This window comes from Psilocybe cubensis, chromosome 2 (genome assembly GCF_017499595.1).
Source record: "Psilocybe cubensis strain MGC-MH-2018 chromosome 2, whole genome shotgun sequence".
Classification (NCBI taxonomy): Eukaryota; Fungi; Basidiomycota; class Agaricomycetes; order Agaricales; family Agrocybaceae; genus Psilocybe; species Psilocybe cubensis.
In genome coordinates, this window is record NC_063000.1 from 4,301,364 (window position 1) to 4,321,895 (window position 20,532).

Below are 20,532 nucleotides of genomic sequence, written 5' to 3' on the forward strand. Positions count from 1 at the left end.
TCTGTATGTCTTTGTATCAGATTCTGATGTGTTAATTCAATCATGAGTCTCTCCGGGCGCTAAACATTTTTTGCTGTCTCAAATTTCTCCAGGTTTCACACAGGTCCATTGGTACATAGTATACCATCCGATGAGCACCATAAAGTCTGTCAAAACACGCATATCTGCACAAAACGGCCACTTGTAGGAGCCCTATGTAATGTCATATACTGGGCAGTTGCCCACATAAATTCCGCCTGCCTGATTCAAACCAGCGACATTACTAATTCATCACCATACAATTATAACAACACAATGTAACACCTACACCACAAAGCACATATTAGCCTTGGTTAGGGTTAGGGATTAGGGTTGGTAATGACCACAAAAATACAGATTAGGATGGTTTAGGGTTTAGGTTTTAGGGTTGGTTGGGATTTGATAATACCATAAAAGCACGGATTAGGCTGGTTAGGGCTGGTTAGGGTTGGTAAATACAATTATATATGTAGCAGCTTAGGGTTGGTATGTATGTAGCCAATAATGTTGAGTATCATCCCCTAAACAATATCCCGTTTGATTTCAAACTTCCCCATCCCATACCCAACCTTATCTGCAGGCACCTGTATGTCTCTGAACGGGCGCTCACGTTGTTGCTCCTGGCGCTGGCAATATACATCTCCTACATCAACAGCCAGCTTCTTTCCGCAGCACGGTGACCTCGTCATAATTCCTCTATCCTCCTCCTCTGCCATCGGATCGTTTCCTTGCATGTCGAATTGTCACTGGTTGAAGTGGTAGAAGCGGTATCTTAATAGACTTGGGATGTGGCGGGGTTGTATTGGATTAAGTAACAATGCAGAGACGTCAATGAGGCGGTGGTGGAGTTAAAAGTGCAGGTAGACACTGTCTCGTAACGCGCTGCTGTACAAAAGATTAGCGTGACGCCCCATACTCCCCATGCGTCGACCAGATGCTTTCCAATTACAAACGTAATTCTCCCTTATGTTTCCGCTGAATCTTATACACTTTTTCAGGATGTAAAGGCGAAATGTGATCATAGGGACAGCGCCAGGGGAAGAATCAGGTGCGCACCATGAATCATAGATCTCAGATATACAACTTACACTCATGCGTCTTATCATTCCTTGTACAGACTCCCCCTCGAGGACCTCCACGACCTTGTCAGTAATGGATCAGCAAAGTCACAGATGGGACATACCTTCGTTTAACCTCGCAATGGCGCACCGCGGACGTCCAAAAATCGAATCACAATCTGCAAAGAATCGTCAGCATCGTGTAAAAAAAGAAGAGCAAGACAAGAACTTACTGAACGGTGTGGCTCAAGGTCAAGAGTGGCGACCGTGCACACCAACAATGGTTGTTTGGCACAGCCAAACACACAATAGGGGCATGGCGGCGGATGGACAGACATACTGAAAGCATGGGGCATAACAATCTGCTGCTGCACATTCAAAACGAGTCAGCTCGATAAATCCCAATAATTCTCAAACAAATTCAATTCAAACTCGACGATATGCACGGAGACTCGACCCATATCCCTCTGGTATGTGCTTTGTTTGTTGACTGCATCCCCTCATCCCCTCTCCGCTGTCCCATCCTCTCCCCTCCTGTCCTTTGAACTGCTACAGCGCAACAGAATCCCGAGTCCTCGCTTTCCACCCTCAATTTGATGTCGCGGCTCAGCTCCTTGTATGGTGCGCAGTGGAATGCACGATGGATGGGTGAGTCGGGCAGGGTTGCATTCGACAGCGCGCTGACGGTGTGTTTTACAGGTTCGGACGCGTCGGTGAGCCTTCCACAGTCTTTTCTCGACGTCGACGCTAATTTGAACACGCCAGCGCCGCCCGCATGATTCCAGTTGTACACGGTGAGTGGTGACTACAGCTCAAGGAAACACTGACTGCACATCTTGACAGAGTCCCTCCCCGCATCTATCAGCAGTTGTGTACGGGTTTAGGGTTTAGGGTTTAGGGTTTAGGGTTTAGGGTTTAGGGGGGGAGCGAGCACCGAGCGAAGCGAGGTGCGAGCGACTATTTAAACTGTGAGTTAAAATGAAAGAAGGCCAGAGGGCTGTTGGGGGATCCCAACAACCAGCCCTTTCGTCTTTATAGACTCTTCAGTGGCTATTCTTAGAAGGAATGTTCTAGACATCCGATGACAGCGCGTGAAGTGATGCTGCGCAGCTGTCATGTATCTTACCGACTATCACAAATCTGTCAATGTTTATTGTCAAGTTAGACAGGTCTCTGATGAACAGAGTGTCACGGGTCGATGTGGCACATGGTAACCTGTCAAAAGTGGATCCAACACTTTTGTTCTTTGACATTGTGGGTTATTGACTGTGATGTGAATCACATGGATATAGATTACTCTGGTTACGTGGCTCCGAGTAACCGCGACATGGGAATATTCACATGTCTAGAGTATAAATAGCTTACCTGGGTCCTTACCTAACAATCAAACAATAGAATGATTGATTGTTGTGAATCTTAATTGGACAGTTCATGATCCGGTCCATCAAAAATGTTTCCACGGTACTAAGGAACTTTTCCCGAAGTACTAAGTAACTTTTCCCATGTACTAAATTAGATCCGGCCCTTCACAATCACATGCCGTTCGGAAGTTCACACGCCTACCTTACTTCCTACTAAGGTTAGACTTAGTTAGCTTAGGGTTGGGGTTAGGTTAGGGTTTAGGGTTTAGGGTTTAGGGTTTAGGTTTAGCTATTTAATCCAATGTGTTGCTTGTAAGTAGATGTTTGTTACTTTATAGCAAGGAATACTTACGGTTAGGGTTTTTTTCTAATGCTTTACGCCTTACGCGCTAGTATTCTTTTCATCGGTTGTAAGATTTGGATATTCTGCCGAATTCTGGATGTTCCCTCTCTTGTGAGATTGAACGTCTATGAAGTATTATCTCGTTATCACTTTCGATACTTATCTGTTCAGCAGCTTCAACTAGAGCAGAATGATAAGTTTCATTAACGTTTTGAGTTTCGGGAACAACACCACCTTTTTCAGCGATGTTTTCATCCAGTTTACGAAAGACTGTTTTCTTCCACACATTTGCAAGGTCGAAAAGATTAGTATTGCGCTTTCGCGATACTATCCAACGACTTCCGAGTAGTCCTATCTTCCTCAAATCCGGTACGAACTCAGTTTCTCCGTCCACGAGGATCTGTGTGAACAGCTCCGGGCGAACATCATCGAGGTCGTGAACGTAATTTGGATCTGGTTTGATAAGGGGTCTGGACGAGTCTGCACTATACAGACCTTTCTCGGCATGTTCATACCATGCCGACCAGTACTCGGTAACAGTCTTTCCAAGTTCAGCAGCTGAAAACCAATTCCATACCTGATCAAATCTGGTTTTAAGTACAAGAATGGATTCGTCGTGCTCTGCGACTCGTAAAGCGAATCGCTTTTCCCAACGTTCTTGTATATTCTTCTTACACCAAGACATGACTAGGTTTTCGGGATAACCGCGCATCAAATAGAGAGCGTTAAGGTCTCTAATTGCTCCGATGTAGATTTCCTTGGTACTACATAGCACGGCTAACCTGGATAACTCTCCAATGTAGACGCCACGTTTGACGTCCAAAGGATGATGTGATACCCATGGAACTCGTTCTCGGTTGTTTCCTGTCTTGACAAATGGCTTCCAATGAAGTTTTCCAGACTCCTTGAATATGAAAGCATCGAGAAATTGACATCCCGACGAGGAAACAGCCCATTCGATAACACAACCATCGAACTTTATTGTTTCTTTAATAAGATTAAGTGCAAGTGCTTCGGACTCGGCGTAAACAATTGCGAAACAATCGTCGATGTACCTTCCATAGAAGGCCACGTTTGGGTGGTCTAAGATTTTTGACTTTATTTCAAAATGGGCTCCAAAGAGGTTAGCAAGGTCCGGAGAATCCGCGACACCCATTGCGAGGCCATTTTTTTGTCTAAAATATCTAGACCCATGTTGTGTTATCAATTGCGTATTGCCAATCTCGATAGCACGTTTAAAGATGCCCAATTTAACCAAGTTATTCTCTAACGAATTTGGATTAATATGGGCTAATGCAGTGTTTTCTTCCGAAGCGTTGAGTAACCATTCCTCGTACATATTACAAACGATTTCGATGCACAAGTCCAACGGAATATTGGGATAGAAAGCAACTACATCCCCGGTGACAAAATACCATTGTCGTTTGGGGTCTATACGCAATTGGCTTAATCTCGTAAAGAGATCCTTCGTTCCGTGAATGATTGAAGGAGTCGATTTAATAATCGGCTTAAGCTCTTTTGATACAAACTTGGCTGCAGGATTAAATACTACAGAGTGACACGGAATTATGGGCCTAAATCCAGTAGGTTTTTTGTGGATTTTAGGTATACCATGAAATTGAGGATACTTGAACGATGATCCGTCTTCCGGTACATTCGATAGAAAGAATCGAGACAACCCAAGTTCAAATAGAAACAGATGTTCATCTTCGACGGTACGTGCAAGAGTTTGCATCTGGATCATTTTGCTCTTCATTACTTCTTGCGCAACTTCGAATTCTAGCTCTTCGTAATTACGTTCATCTTCAAGAAGATTGAGCTCATTCCTTAATATCCAGTCGCGTTCAGACACCGCGAGGCCAAGATTCTTATCTGTCATCGTAATAACATAGTTGTTATCGATAAGAAACTTTTGGATCTTGTCCCTTTTAGGAGAGAACGCGTGCTTTCGCATCTCCTTGAGGGCTTCTTCCGGGATACTTGCGATCGTTTTAATAACGTACCGACGTCCCATTGAAAGGCCAAGTTCCATAAATTGCGGTAATACAGGAGGTTTTTCTTTTTTCTTAGAACTTACTCCATAATCTGGATCAAAAGGTTTATTCATGCCTTCTTTAAACAAAAAATAGATACGCCATCTTATTCTTCGTTGAAAATCATTCCATGCTTGCATGATCAGACTTTGAGAAGGCAGTGTGAAAAACATATAATTTAAACCGAGAGATAAGTCGTTTGCTACATCAACCGGAACTACAACACCAGGACTACAATGTACACTAGATCTATACTGGCCAGCCAATAAGAAAGAAATTGGGGTATTGAGGTGTACAAAGGGTTTAGGGTTTAGGGTTTAGGGTTTAGGGTTTAGGGTTTTAGGGTTTAGGGGGGGAGCGAGCACCGAGCGAAGCGAGGTGCGAGCGACTATTTAAACTGTGAGTTAAAATGAAAGAAGGCCAGAGGGCTGTTGGGGGATCCCAACAACCAGCCCTTTCGTCTTTATAGACTCTTCAGTGGCTATTCTTAGAAGGAATGTTCTAGACATCCGATGACAGCGCGTGAAGTGATGCTGCGCAGCTGTCATGTATCTTACCGACTATCACAAATCTGTCAATGTTTATTGTCAAGTTAGACAGGTCTCTGATGAACAGAGTGTCACGGGTCGATGTGGCACATGGTAACCTGTCAAAAGTGGATCCAACACTTTTGTTCTTTGACATTGTGGGTTATTGACTGTGATGTGAATCACATGGATATAGATTACTCTGGTTACGTGGCTCCGAGTAACCGCGACATGGGAATATTCACATGTCTAGAGTATAAATAGCTTACCTGGGTCCTTACCTAACAATCAAACAATAGAATGATTGATTGTTGTGAATCTTAATTGGACAGTTCATGATCCGGTCCATCAAAAATGTTTCCACGGTACTAAGGAACTTTTCCCGAAGTACTAAGTAACTTTTCCCATGTACTAAATTAGATCCGGCCCTTCACAATCACATGCCGTTCGGAAGTTCACACGCCTACCTTACTTCCTACTAAGGTTAGACTTAGTTAGCTTAGGGTTGGGGTTAGGTTAGGGTTTAGGGTTTAGGGTTTAGGGTTTAGGTTTAGCTATTTAATCCAATGTGTTGCTTGTAAGTAGATGTTTGTTACTTTATAGCAAGGAATACTTACGGTTAGGGTTTTTTTCTAATGCTTTACGCCTTACGCGCTAGTATTCTTTTCATCGGTTGTAAGATTTGGATATTCTGCCGAATTCTGGATGTTCCCTCTCTTGTGAGATTGAACGTCTATGAAGTATTATCTCGTTATCACTTTCGATACTTATCTGTTCAGCAGCTTCAACTAGAGCAGAATGATAAGTTTCATTAACGTTTTGAGTTTCGGGAACAACACCACCTTTTTCAGCGATGTTTTCATCCAGTTTACGAAAGACTGTTTTCTTCCACACATTTGCAAGGTCGAAAAGATTAGTATTGCGCTTTCGCGATACTATCCAACGACTTCCGAGTAGTCCTATCTTCCTCAAATCCGGTACGAACTCAGTTTCTCCGTCCACGAGGATCTGTGTGAACAGCTCCGGGCGAACATCATCGAGGTCGTGAACGTAATTTGGATCTGGTTTGATAAGGGGTCTGGACGAGTCTGCACTATACAGACCTTTCTCGGCATGTTCATACCATGCCGACCAGTACTCGGTAACAGTCTTTCCAAGTTCAGCAGCTGAAAACCAATTCCATACCTGATCAAATCTGGTTTTAAGTACAAGAATGGATTCGTCGTGCTCTGCGACTCGTAAAGCGAATCGCTTTTCCCAACGTTCTTGTATATTCTTCTTACACCAAGACATGACTAGGTTTTCGGGATAACCGCGCATCAAATAGAGAGCGTTAAGGTCTCTAATTGCTCCGATGTAGATTTCCTTGGTACTACATAGCACGGCTAACCTGGATAACTCTCCAATGTAGACGCCACGTTTGACGTCCAAAGGATGATGTGATACCCATGGAACTCGTTCTCGGTTGTTTCCTGTCTTGACAAATGGCTTCCAATGAAGTTTTCCAGACTCCTTGAATATGAAAGCATCGAGAAATTGACATCCCGACGAGGAAACAGCCCATTCGATAACACAACCATCGAACTTTATTGTTTCTTTAATAAGATTAAGTGCAAGTGCTTCGGACTCGGCGTAAACAATTGCGAAACAATCGTCGATGTACCTTCCATAGAAGGCCACGTTTGGGTGGTCTAAGATTTTTGACTTTATTTCAAAATGGGCTCCAAAGAGGTTAGCAAGGTCCGGAGAATCCGCGACGCCCATTGCGAGGCCATTTTTTTGTCTAAAATATCTAGACCCATGTTGTGTTATCAATTGCGTATTGCCAATCTCGATAGCACGTTTAAAGATGCCCAATTTAACCAAGTTATTCTCTAACGAATTTGGATTAATATGGGCTAATGCAGTGTTTTCTTCCGAAGCGTTGAGTAACCATTCCTCGTACATATTACAAACGATTTCGATGCACAAGTCCAACGGAATATTGGGATAGAAAGCAACTACATCCCCGGTGACAAAATACCATTGTCGTTTGGGGTCTATACGCAATTGGCTTAATCTCGTAAAGAGATCCTTCGTTCCGTGAATGATTGAAGGAGTCGATTTAATAATCGGCTTAAGCTCTTTTGATACAAACTTGGCTGCAGGATTAAATACTACAGAGTGACACGGAATTATGGGCCTAAATCCAGTAGGTTTTTTGTGGATTTTAGGTATACCATGAAATTGAGGATACTTGAACGATGATCCGTCTTCCGGTACATTCGATAGAAAGAATCGAGACAACCCAAGTTCAAATAGAAACAGATGTTCATCTTCGACGGTACGTGCAAGAGTTTTGGGTTTAGGGTTTAGGGTTTAGGGTTTAGGGGGGGAGCGAGCACCGAGCGAAGCGAGGTGCGAGCGACTAGTTTAAACTGTGAGTTTGAAATAGAAAGAAGGCCAGAGGGCTGTTTGGGGGTACAAACGGCCAGCCCTTTCGTCTTTATAGACTCTTCAGTGGCTATTCTTAGAAGGAATGTTCTGGAACATCCGATGACAGCGCGTGAAGTGATGCTGCGCAGCTGTCATGTATCTTACCGACTATCACAAATCTGTCAATGTTTATTGTCAAGTTAGACAGGTCTCTGATGAACAGAGTGTCACGGGTCAATGTGGCACATGGTAACCTGTCAAAAGTGGATCCAACACTTTTGTTCTTTGACATCGTGGGTTATTGACTGTGATGTGAATCACATGGATATAGATTACTCTGGTTACGTGGCTCCGAGTAACCGCGACATGGGAATATTCACATGTCTAGAGTATAAATAGCTTACCTGGGTCCTTACCTAACAATCAAAAAATAGAATGATTGATTGTTGTGAATCTTAATTGGACAATTCATGATCCGGTCCATCAAAAATGTTTCCACGGTACTAAGGAACTTTTCCCGAAGTACTAAGTAACTTTTCCCATGTACTAAATTAGATCCGGCCCTTCACAATCACATGCCGTTCGGAAGTTCACACGCCTACCTTACTTCCTACTAAGGTTAGACTTAGTTAGCTTAGGGTTGGGGTTAGGTTAGGGCTTAGGGTTTAGGGTTTAGGGTTTAGGTTTAGGTTTAGCTATTCAATCCAATGTGTTGCTTGTAAGTAGATGTTTGTTACTTTATAGCAATGAATACTTACGGTTAGGGTTTTTTTCTAATGCTTTACGCCTTAAGCGCTAGTATTCTTTTCATCGGTTGTAAGATTTGGATATTCTGCCGAATTCTGGATGTTCCCTCTCTTGTGAGATTGAACGTCTATGAAGTATTATCTCGTTATCGCTTTCGATACTTATCTGTTCAGCAGCTTCAACTAGAGCAGAATGATAAGTTTCATTAACGTTTTGAGTTTCGGGAACAACACCACCTTTTTCGGCAATGTCTTCATCCAGTTTACGAAAAACTGTTTTCTTCCACACATTTGCAAGGTCGAAAAGATTAGTATTGCGCTTTCGCGATACTATCCAACGACTTCCGAGTAGTCCTATCTTCCTCAAATCCGGTACGAACTCAGTTTCTCCGTCCACGAGGATCTGTGTGAACAGCTCCGGGCGAACATCATCGAGGTCGTGAACGTAATTTGGATCTGGTTTGATAAGGGGTCTGGACGAGTCTGCACTATACAGACCTTTCTCGGCATGTTCATACCATGCCGACCAGTACTCGGTAACAGTTTTTCCAAGTTCAGCAGCTGAAAACCAATTCCATACCTGATCAAACCTGGTTTTAAGTACAAGAATGGATTCGTCGTGCTCTGCGACTCGTAAAGCAAATCGCTTAGGGTTTAGGGTTTAGGGTTTAGGGTTTAGGGTTTAGGGTTTAGGGTTTAGGGTTTAGGGGGGGAGCGAGCACCGAGCGAAGCGAGGTGCGAGCGACTAGTTTAAACTGTGAGTTTGAAATAGAAAGAAGGCCAGAGGGCTGTTGGGGGATCCCAACAACCAGCCCTTTCGTCTTTATAGACTCTTCAGTGGCTATTCTTTAGAAGGAATGTTCTAGACATCCGATGACAGCGCGTGAAGTGATGCTGCGCAGCTGTCATGTATCTTACCGACTATCACAAATCTGTCAATGTTTATTGTCAAGTTAGACAGGTCTCTGATGAACAGAGTGTCACGGGTCGATGTGGCACATGGTAACCTGTCAAAAGTGGATCCAACACTTTTGTTCTTTGACATCGTGGGTTATTGACTGTGATGTGAATCACATGGATATAGATTACTCTGGTTACGTGGCTCCGAGTAACCGCGACATGGGAATATTCACATGTCTAGAGTATAAATAGCTTACCTGGGTCCTTACCTAACAATCAAACAATAGAATGATTGATTGTTGTGAATCTTAATTGGACAGTTCATGATCCGGTCCATCAAAAATGTTTCCACGGTACTAAGGAACTTTTCCCGAAGTACTAAGTAACTTTTCCCATGTACTAAATTAGATCCGGCCCTTCACAATCACATGCCGTTCGGAAGTTCACACGCCTACCTTACTTCCTACTAAGGTTAGACTTAGTTAGCTTAGGGTTGGGGTTAGGTTAGGGTTTAGGGTTTAGGGTTTAGGGTTTAGGTTTAGCTATTTAATCCAAAGTGTTGCTTGTAAGTAGATGTTTGTTACTTTATAGCAAGGAATACTTACGGTTAGGGTTTTTTTCTAATGCTTTACGCCTTACGCGCTAGTATTCTTTTCATCGGTTGTAAGATTTGGATATTCTGCCGAATTCTGGATGTTCCCTCTCTTGTGAGATTGAACGTCTATGAAGTATTATCTCGTTATCACTTTCGATACTTATCTGTTCAGCAGCTTCAACTAGAGCAGAATGATAAGTTTCATTAACGTTTTGAGTTTCGGGAACAACACCACCTTTTTCAGCGATGTTTTCATCCAGTTTACGAAAGACTGTTTTCTTCCACACATTTGCAAGGTCGAAAAGATTAGTATTGCGCTTTCGCGATACTATCCAACGACTTCCGAGTAGTCCTATCTTCCTCAAATCCGGTACGAACTCAGTTTCTCCGTCCACGAGGATCTGTGTGAACAGCTCCGGGCGAACATCATCGAGGTCGTGAACGTAATTTGGATCTGGTTTGATAAGGGGTCTGGACGAGTCTGCACTATACAGACCTTTCTCGGCATGTTCATACCATGCCGACCAGTACTCGGTAACAGTCTTTCCAAGTTCAGCAGCTGAAAACCAATTCCATACCTGATCAAATCTGGTTTTAAGTACAAGAATGGATTCATCGTGCTCTGCGACTCGTAAAGCGAATCGCTTTTCCCAACGTTCTTGTATATTCTTCTTACACCAAGACATGACTAGGTTTTCGGGATAACCGCGCATCAAATAGAGAGCGTTAAGGTCTCTAATTGCTCCGATGTAGATTTCCTTGGTACTACATAGCACGGCTAACCTGGATAACTCTCCAATGTAGACGCCACGTTTGACGTCCAAAGGATGATGTGATACCCATGGAACTCGTTCTCGGTTGTTTCCTGTCTTGACAAATGGCTTCCAATGAAGTTTTCCAGACTCCTTGAATATGAAAGCATCGAGAAATTTTAGGGTTAGGGGTTTAGGGGGGGAGCGAGCACCGAGCGAAGCGAGGTGCGAGCGACTAGTTTAAACTGGGAGTTAAAATGGAAAGAAGCCAGAGGGCTGTTGGGGGATCCCAACAACCAGCCCTTTCGTCTTTATAGACTCTTCAGTGGCTATTCTTAGAAGGAATGTTCTAGACATCCGATGACAGCGCGTGAAGTGATGCTGCGCAGCTGTCATGTATCTTACCGACTATCACAAATCTGTCAATGTTTATTGTCAAGTTAGACAGGTCTCTGATGAACAGAGTGCCACGGGTCGATGTGGCACATGGTAACCTGTCAAAAGTGGATCCAACACTTTTGTTCTTTGACATCGTGGGTTATTGACTGTGATGTGAATCACATGGATATAGATTACTCTGGTTACGTGGCTCCGAGTAACCGCGACATGGGAATATTCACATGTCTAGAGTATAAATAGCTTACCTGGGTCCTTACCTAACAATCAAACAATAGAATGATTGATTGTTGTGAATCTTAATTGGACAGTTCATGATCCGGTCCATCAAAAATGTTTCCACGGTACTAAGGAACTTTTCCCGAAGTACTAAGTAACTTTTCCCATGTACTAAATTAGATCCGGCCCTTCACAATCACATGCCGTTCGGAAGTTCACACGCCTACCTTACTTCCTACTAAGGTTAGACTTAGTTAGCTTAGGGTTGGGGTTAGGTTAGGGTTTAGGGTTTAGGGTTTAGGGTTTAGGTTTAGCTATTTAATCCAAAGTGTTGCTTGTAAGTAGATGTTTGTTACTTTATAGCAAGGGATACTTACGGTTAGGGTTTTTTTCTAATGCTTTACGCCTTACGCGCTAGTATTCTTTTCATCGGTTGTAAGATTTGGATATTCTGCCGAATTCTGGATGTTCCCTCTCTTGTGAGGTTGAACGTCTATGAAGTATTATCTCGTTATCACTTTCGATACTTATCTGTTCAGCAGCTTCAACTAGAGCAGAATGATAAGTTTCATTAACGTTTTGAGTTTCGGGAACAACACCACCTTTTTCAGCGATGTTTTCATCCAGTTTACGAAAGACTGTTTTCTTCCACACATTTGCAAGGTCGAAAAGATTAGTATTGCGCTTTCGCGATACTATCCAACGACTTCCGAGTAGTCCTATCTTCCTCAAATCCGGTACGAACTCAGTTTCTCCGTCCACGAGGATCTGTGTGAACAGCTCCGGGCGAACATCATCGAGGTCGTGAACGTAATTTGGATTTGGTTTGATAAGGGGTCTGGACGAGTCTGCACTATACAGACCTTTCTCGGCATGTTCATACCATGCCGACCAGTACTCGGTAACAGTCTTTCCAAGTTCAGCAGCTGAAAACCAATTCCATACCTGATCAAATCTGGTTTTAAGTACAAGAATGGATTCGTCGTGCTCTGCGACTCGTAAAGCGAATCGCTTTTCCCAACGTTCTTGTATATTCTTCTTACACCAAGACATGACTAGGTTTTCGGGATAACCGCGCATCAAATAGAGAGCGTTAAGGTCTCTAATTGCTCCGATGTAGATTTCCTTGGTACTACATAGTACGGCTAACCTGGATAACTCTCCAATGTAGACGCCACGTTTGACGTCCAAAGGATGATGTGATACCCATGGAACTCGTTCTCGGTTGTTTCCTGTCTTGACAAATGGCTTCCAATGAAGTTTTCCAGACTCCTTGAATATGAAAGCATCGAGAAATTGACATCCCGACGAGGAAACAGCCCATTCGATAACACAACCATCGAACTTTATTGTTTCTTTAATAAGATTAAGTGCAAGTGCTTCGGACTCGGCGTAAACAATTGCGAAACAATCGTCGATGTACCTTCCATAGAAGGCCACGTTTGGGTGGTCTAAGATTTTTGACTTTATTTCAAAATGGGCTCCAAAGAGGTTAGCAAGGTCCGGAGAATCCGCGACGCCCATTGCGAGGCCATTTTTTTGTCTAAAATATCTAGACCCATGTTGTGTTATCAATTGCGTATTGCCAATCTCGATAGCACGTTTAAAGATGCCCAATTTAACCAAGTTATTCTCTAACGAATTTGGATTAATATGGGCTAATGCAGTGTTTTCTTCCGAAGCGTTGAGTAACCATTCCTCGTACATATTACAAACGATTTCGATGCACAAGTCCAACGGAATATTGGGATAGAAAGCAACTACATCCCCGGTGACAAAATACCATTGTCGTTTGGGGTCTATACGCAATTGGCTTAATCTCGTAAAGAGATCCTTCGTTCCGTGAATGATTGAAGGAGTCGATTTAATAATCGGCTTAAGCTCTTTTGATACAAACTTGGCTGCAGGATTAAATACTACAGAGTGACACGGAATTATGGGCCTAAATCCAGTAGGTTTTTTGTGGATTTTAGGTATACCATGAAATTGAGGATACTTGAACGATGATCCGTCTTCCGGTACATTTGATAGAAAAAATCGAGACAACCCAAGTTCAAATAGAAACAGATGTTCATCTTCGACAGTACGTGCGAGCGTTTGCATCTGAATCATTTTGCTCTTCATAACTTCTTGAGCAACTTCGAATTCTAACTCTTCGTAGTTGCGTTCATCTTCAAGAAGATTGAGCTCATTCCTTATTATCCAGTCGCGTTCAGACACCGCGAGGCCAAGATTCTTATCTGTCATCGTAATAACATAGTTGTTATCGATAAGAAACTTACGGATCTTGTCCCTTTTAGGAGAGAACGCGTGCTTTCGCATCTCCGTGAGGGCTTCTTCCGGGATACTTGCGATCGTGCGTTGCACGTACCGACGTCCCATCGAAAGGCCAAGTTCCATATATTGCGGTAATACAGGAGGTTTTTCTTTTTTCTTAGAACTTACTCCATAATCTGGATCAAAAGGTTTATTCATGCCTTCTTTAAACAAAAAATAGATACGCCATCTTATTCTTCGTTGAAAATCATTCCATGCTTGCATGATCAGACTTTGAGAAGGCAGTGTGAAAAACATATAATTTAAACCGAGAGATAAGTCGTTTGCTACATCAACCGGAACTACAACACCAGGACTACAATGTACACTAGATCTATACTGGCCAGCCAATAAGAAAGAAATTGGGGTATTGAGGTGTACAAATGAAACTGCGTCTGTTTTAGTCATGGTGAGTATATCGTCAGGAATAGAGTTGGGGAAAGCGGGTCTTACCGACGTAAAAGGTACTACATTAGACCGCGCGTTTAGGCTCTTGCCTTTCCCTTTCCCTTTGGATTGTTGTTCTTGACGGGAGCTCTCCCCTTCCCTTTCTTCTTGTTGTCGACCTTGTTGGAAGCCTTGGTTTGAGGCTTGCGTTGCGAAGGCGTCGACGACGACTTGGGTTTCGAAGGGCCAGTTTTCTTGGCCTGAGGTTGAGGAGCCTTGGACGAACTCTGGCCAGACGAAGTCTGGGTAATTAGAATAATAATTAGTATCCAAAGTTATGGGTGAAGGGTTACGAAAACCTGCCTTCTTGCCCACATATCCAAGGTTGAGCTTCTTAAGACGTGCATTCAAGCCCTTATCAATAAGGGATTGAATCGACGGACCTGGTTTGGTCGCGTCGGCCATCTCGACATCGGCTGTAGCCGCGGTCGACCGCTTTTTCTCAATCTTAATTGCCAAAGCGCGGTGGCGCAATTTGACAATTTGTTTGATATGAGAAAAGATAGCCGGCAGTATAGTTTGCAGCGCACTGCACTCGGCTTTCTTTTGCGGCGACGTTACCCACTCTGCTATGCGACGAACTCCCTTGTTGTCTGTAGAGAAAACGGGGAGCTTATAGCTGGACTTGCGGTCTTCGTAAGTTGTCTTAACGATGACCGCAGCAGCTTCATAGCAAGAAGCGAGTGCGCATTTATCCTCCCAAAAGGCCAGTTCGTCCTTTTTCGCCTGAATGGCGCCGTCGTTAATCGCCTTTTGGAAGACGTCACGAGCGGTGGAGAACGTAGTAGAGACTCGAAGAGCCTCCGCTGACCCGGCATCCGCGAATTCCTTCGTGAGTTGGAACTCGGGAGCCTTCACCTTAAGGCGATTGGGGGTGCTGCCTGCGCTAACGGCAAGTTCAAGGCGCTCAAGGCTAGCCCTGACTGTTTCCCTCTTGTCGCACCACGATGCGAGGTTGAGGAGAAACTCCCTAAGGGCAGCGCGATAGTCAAAAAAGACGCAGTCTATTATTTGATCAACGGAGCGGCACTCAGCTATTTTCTTGATGACCACAGTGGCCAGCTCGTCGATGAGAGCGTTTTGGCGGCCTGCTTCATCGTTGACGCCGAAGACGGTGTTGTTGACGACGGCCTGGGTGAGTGCGTCCAGGGAGGGGGACATGGCACGAGAGAAAGCAGCAGAATATTGGGATGACATAGTGGCTGATGGGTGATAGCAAAGTCGTTGGGTTTAGGGGGGGAGCGAGCACCGAGCGAAGCGAGGTGCGAGCGACTAGTTTAAACTGGGAGTTAAAATGGAAAGAAGCCAGCGGCTCGTGATTTTTTACGGGCGTGGACCAGTGCAAGCAATGGGCGCTACCGTACAGGCAAACGATCACTACATACCGCTCATGACAAAAGAGCAGGCTATTGCCTATTAAGTCCTTTACCAAGGGACACTCTCATGCCATTGGACATGGTTTTAGGGTTTAGGGTTTAGGGGGGGAGCGAGCACCGAGCGAAGCGAGGTGCGAGCGACTTGTTTAAACTGTGAGTTAAATGGAAAGAAGGCCAGAGGGCTGTTGATTGTTATCAGCAGCCAGCCCTTTCGTCTTTATAGACTCTTCAGTGGCTATTCTTAGAAGGAATGTTCTGGAACATCCGATGACAGCGCGTGAAGTGATGCTGCGCAGCTGTCATGTATCTTACCGACTATCACAAATCTGTCAATGTTTATTGTCAAGTTAGACAGATCTCTGATGAACAGAGTGTCACGGGTCGATGTGGCACATGGTAACCTGTCAAAAGTGGATCCAACACTTTTGTTCTTTGACATCGTGGGTTATTGACTGTGATGTGAATCACATGGATATAAAATACTCTGGTTACGTGGCTCCGAGTAACCGTGACATGGGAATATTCTCATGTCAAGAGTATAAATAGCTTACCTGGGTCCTTACCTAACAATCAATTGATTGATTGTTGTGAATCTTAATTGGACAGTTCATGATCCGGTCCATCAAAAATGTTTCCACGGTACTAAGGAACTTTTCCCGAGGTACTAAGTAACTTTTCCCATGTACTAAATTAGATCCGGCCCTTCACAATCACATGCCTTTCGGAAGTTCACACGCCTACCTTACTTCCTACTAAGGTTAGACTTAGTTAGCTTAGGGTTGGGGTTAGGTTAGGGCTTAGGGTTTAGGGTTTAGGGTTTAGGTTTAGGTTTAGCTATTTAATCCAATGTGTTGCTTGTAAGTAGATGTTTGTTACTTTGTAGCAAGGAATACTTACGGTTAGGGTTTTTTTCTAATGCTTTACGCCTTACGCGCTAGTATTCTTTTCATCGGTTGTAAGATTTGGATATTCTGCCGAATTCTGGATGTTCCCTCTCTTGTGAGATTGAACGTCTATGAAGTATTATCTCGTTATCACTTTCGATACTTATCTGTTCAGCAGCTTCAACTAAAGCAGAATGATAAGTTTCATTAACGTTTTGAGTTTCGGGAACAACACCACCTTTTTCAGCGATGTCTTCATCCAGTTTACGAAAGACTGTTTTCTTCCACACATTTGTAAGGTCGAAAAGATTAGTATTGCGTTTTCGCGATACTATCCAACGACTTCCGAGTAGTCCTATCTTCCTCAAATCCGGTACGAACTCAGTTTCTCCGTCCACGAGGATCTGTGTGAACAGCTCCGGGCGAACATCATCGAGGTCGTGAACGTAATTTGGATCTGGTTTGATAAGGGGTCTGGACGAGTCTGCACTATACAAACCTTTCTCGGCATGTTCATACCATGCCGACCAGTACTCGGTAACAGTTTTTCCAAGTTCAGCAGCTGAAAACCAATTCCATACCTGATCAAATCTGGTTTTAAGTACAAGAATGGATTCGTCGTGCTCTGCGACTCGTAAAGCGAATCGCTTTTCCCAACGTTCTTGTATATTCTTCTTACACCAAGACATGACTAGGTTTTCGGGATAACCGCGCATCAAATAGAGAGCGTTAAGGTCTCTAATTGCTCCGATGTAGATTTCCTTGGTACTACATAGCACGGCTAACCTGGATAACTCTCCAATGTAGACGCCACGTTTGACGTCCAAAGGATGATGTGATACCCATGGAACTCGTTCTCGGTTGTTTCCTGTCTTGACAAATGGCTTCCAATGAAGTTTTCCAGACTCCTTGAATATGAAAGCATCGAGAAATTGACATCCCGACGAGGAAACAGCCCATTCGATAACACAACCATCGAACTTTATTGTTTCTTTAATAAGATTAAGTGCAAGTGCTTCGGACTCGGCGTAAACAATTGCGAAACAATCGTCGATGTACCTTCCATAGAAGGCCACGTTTGGGTGGTCTAAGATTTTTGACTTTATTTCAAAATGGGCTCCAAAGAGGTTAGCAAGGTCCGGAGAATCCGCGACGCCCATTGCGAGGCCATTTTTTTGTCTAAAATATCTAGACCCATGTTGTGTTATCAATTGCGTATTGCCAATCTCGATAGCACGTTTAAAGATGCCCAATTTAACCAAGTTATTCTCTAACGAATTTGGATTAATATGGGCTAATGCAGTGTTTTCTTCCGAAGCGTTGAGTAACCATTCCTCGTACATATTACAAACGATTTCGATGCACAAGTCCAACGGAATATTGGGATAGAAAGCAACTACATCCCCGGTGACAAAATACCATTGTCGTTTGGGGTCTATACGCAATTGGCTTAATCTCGTAAAGAGATCCTTCGTTCCGTGAATGATTGAAGGAGTCGATTTAATAATCGGCTTAAGCTCTTTTGATACAAACTTGGCTGCAGGATTAAATACTACAGAGTGACACGGAATTATGGGTCTAAATCCAGTAGGTTTTTTGTGGATTTTAGGTATACCATGAAATTGAGGATACTTGAACGATGATCCGTCTTCCGGTACATTCGATAGAAAGAATCGAGACAACCCAAGTTCAAATAGAAACAGATGTTCATCTTCGACGGTACGTGCAAGAGTTTGCATCTGGATCATTTTGCTCTTCATTACTTCTTGCGCAACTTCGAATTCTAACTCTTCATAGTTACGTTCATCTTCAAGAAGATTGAGCTCATTCCTTAATATCCAGTCGCGTTCAGACACCGCGAGGCCAAGATTCTTATCTGTCATCGTAATAACATAGTTGTTATCGATAAGAAACTTACGGATCTTGTCCCTTTTAGGAGAGAACGCGTGCTTTCGCATCTCCGTAAGGGCTTCTTCCGGGATACTTGCGATCGTGCGTTGCACGTACCGACGTCCCATCGAAAGGCCAAGTTCCATGTATTGCGGTAATACTGGAGGTTTCTCTTTCTTTTTTGAGCTTACTCCGTAATCTGGATCAAAAGGTTTGTTCATGCCTTCCTTAAACAAAAAATAGATACGCCATCTTATTCTTCGTTGAAAATCATTCCATGCTTGCATGATCAGACTTTGAGAAGGCAGAGTAAAAAACATATAATTGAGTCCGAGTGACAAATCATTTGCTATATCTACAGGGACCACCACACCAGGACTACAGTGTACACTACTACGATACTGGCCAGCCAACAAGAATGAGATCGGCGTATGTAAGTGTACAAAAGAAACTGCGTCTGTTTTAGTCATGGTGAGTATATCGTCAGGAATAGAGTTGGGGAAGGCGGGTCTTACCGACGTAAAAGGTACTACATTAGACCGCGCGTCTAGGCTCTTGCCTTTCCCTTTCCCTTTGGATCGTTCTTGACGGGAGCTCTCCCCTTCCCTTTCTTCTTGTTGTCGACCTTGTTGGAAGCCTTGGTTTGGGGCTTCTTCTGCGAAGGCGTCGACGAGGGTTTGAATTTCGAAGGGCCAGCTTTCTTGGCCTGAGGTTGAGGAGCCTTGGACGAATTCTGGCCAGACAAAGTCTGGGTAATTAGAATAGTAATTAGTATCCAGAATTATGGGTGAAGGGTTACGAGAACTTGCCTTCTTGCCCACAGATCCAAGGTTGAGCTTCTTGAGACGTGCATTCAAGCCCTTATCAATAAGGGATTGAATCGATGGACCTGGTTTGGTCGCATCGGCCATCTCGACATCGGCTGTTGCCGCAGTCGACCGCTTTTTCTCAATCTTGATTGCCAAAGCGCGGTGGCGCAAGTTGACAATCTGTTTGATATGAGAGAAGATGGCTGGCAAAATGGTTTGCAATGCGCTGCATTCAGCCTTCTTCTGCGGTGACACTACCCAATCTGTTATTCGACGAACTCCCTTGTTGTCTGTAGAGAAAACGGGGAGCTTATAGCTGGATTTGCGATCATCGTAAGTTGTCTTAACGATGAGGGCAGCAGCTTCATAACAGTTATTGAGTGCGCATTTATCATCCCAAAAGGCCAGTTCGTCCTTTTTCGCCTGAATGGCGCCGTCGTTGATTGCCTTTTGGAAGACATCACGAGCGGTGGAGAACGTAGAGGAAACTCGAAGAGCTTCCGCTGACCCGGCATCCGCGAATTCCTTCGTAAGTTGGAACTCGGGAGCCTTCACCCGAAGGCGATTGGGGGTGTTGCCTGCGCTAACGGCAAGTTCAAGGCGCTCGAGGCTAGCCTTGACTGTTTCCCTCTTATCGCACCACGATGCGAGGTTGAGGAGAAACTCCCTAAGGGCAGCACGATAGTCAAAAAAGACGCAGTCTACAATCTGGTCAATGGAGCGGCACTCAGCTATTTTCTTGATGACGACAGTGGCCAACTCGTCGATGAGGGCGTTGTGGCGGCCAGCTTCGTCGTTGACGCCAAAAACTGTGTTGTTGACGACAGCCTGGGTGAGTGCGTCCAGGGTGGGGGACATGGCACGAGAGAAGGCAGCAGAGTAAGTGGAAGACATAGTAGCTGTTGGGTAATAGCAAAGTCGTTGGGTTTAGGGGGGGAGCGAGCACCGAGCGAAGCGAGGTGCGAGCGACTTGTTTAAACTGTGAGTTAAATGGAAAGAAGGCCAGAGGGCTGTTGATTGTTATCAGCAGCCAGCCCTTTCGTCTTTATAGACTCTTCAGTGGCTATTCTTAGAAGGAATGTTCTGGAACATCCGATGACAGCGCGTGAAGTGATGCTGCGCAGCTGTCATGTATCTTACCGACTATCACAAATCTGTCAATGTTTATTGTCAAGTTAGACAGATCTCTGATGAACAGAGTGTCACGGGTCGATGTGGCACATGGTAACCTGTCAAAAGTGGATCCAACACTTTTGTTCTTTGACATCGTGGGTTATTGACTGTGATGTGAATCACATGGATATAAAATACTCTGGTTACGTGGCTCCGAGTAACCGTGACATGGGAATATTCTCATGTCAAGAGTATAAATAGCTTACCTGGGTCCTTACCTAACAATCAATTGATTGATTGTTGTGAATCTTAATTGGACAGTTCATGATCCGGT

General features: G+C 44.0%; 5 protein-coding genes across 5 annotated transcripts; all 5 read right to left on the reverse strand.

Annotated features, from left to right (window-relative positions):
• Positions 1-6,006: 6,006 nt before the first annotated feature.
• On the reverse strand, positions 6,007-7,287 carry JR316_0002852 (uncharacterized protein; the record flags this gene model as incomplete). The annotated part of the gene is made up of 2 exons (XM_047888637.1): positions 6,007-6,525; positions 6,550-7,287. 2 exons carry the CDS (start codon positions 7,285-7,287, stop codon positions 6,007-6,009), a joined length of 1,257 nt encoding a protein of 418 aa, XP_047753560.1.
• Positions 7,288-8,562: 1,275 nt separating this feature from the next.
• On the reverse strand, positions 8,563-9,546 carry JR316_0002853 (uncharacterized protein; the record flags this gene model as incomplete). The annotated part of the gene is made up of 2 exons (XM_047888638.1): positions 8,563-9,062; positions 9,420-9,546. The coding sequence occupies 2 exons, from the start codon at positions 9,544-9,546 to the stop codon at positions 8,563-8,565; spliced, it is 627 nt and encodes a 208-aa protein (XP_047753561.1).
• Positions 9,547-10,055: 509 nt separating this feature from the next.
• On the reverse strand, positions 10,056-10,682 carry JR316_0002854 (uncharacterized protein; the record flags this gene model as incomplete). Its single annotated transcript, XM_047888639.1, has 2 exons — positions 10,056-10,574; positions 10,599-10,682. 2 exons carry the CDS (start codon positions 10,680-10,682, stop codon positions 10,056-10,058), a joined length of 603 nt encoding a protein of 200 aa, XP_047753562.1.
• A 3,482-nt stretch (positions 10,683-14,164) lies between these two features.
• Positions 14,165-15,323, reverse strand: JR316_0002855 (uncharacterized protein; the record flags this gene model as incomplete). The annotated part of the gene is made up of 2 exons (XM_047888640.1): positions 14,165-14,368; positions 14,442-15,323. 2 exons carry the CDS (start codon positions 15,321-15,323, stop codon positions 14,165-14,167), a joined length of 1,086 nt encoding a protein of 361 aa, XP_047753563.1.
• A 3,500-nt stretch (positions 15,324-18,823) lies between these two features.
• JR316_0002856 (uncharacterized protein) lies at positions 18,824-19,979 on the reverse strand (the record flags this gene model as incomplete). The annotated part of the gene is made up of 2 exons (XM_047888641.1): positions 18,824-19,024; positions 19,098-19,979. The coding sequence occupies 2 exons, from the start codon at positions 19,977-19,979 to the stop codon at positions 18,824-18,826; spliced, it is 1,083 nt and encodes a 360-aa protein (XP_047753564.1).
• Positions 19,980-20,532: the final 553 nt, after the last annotated feature.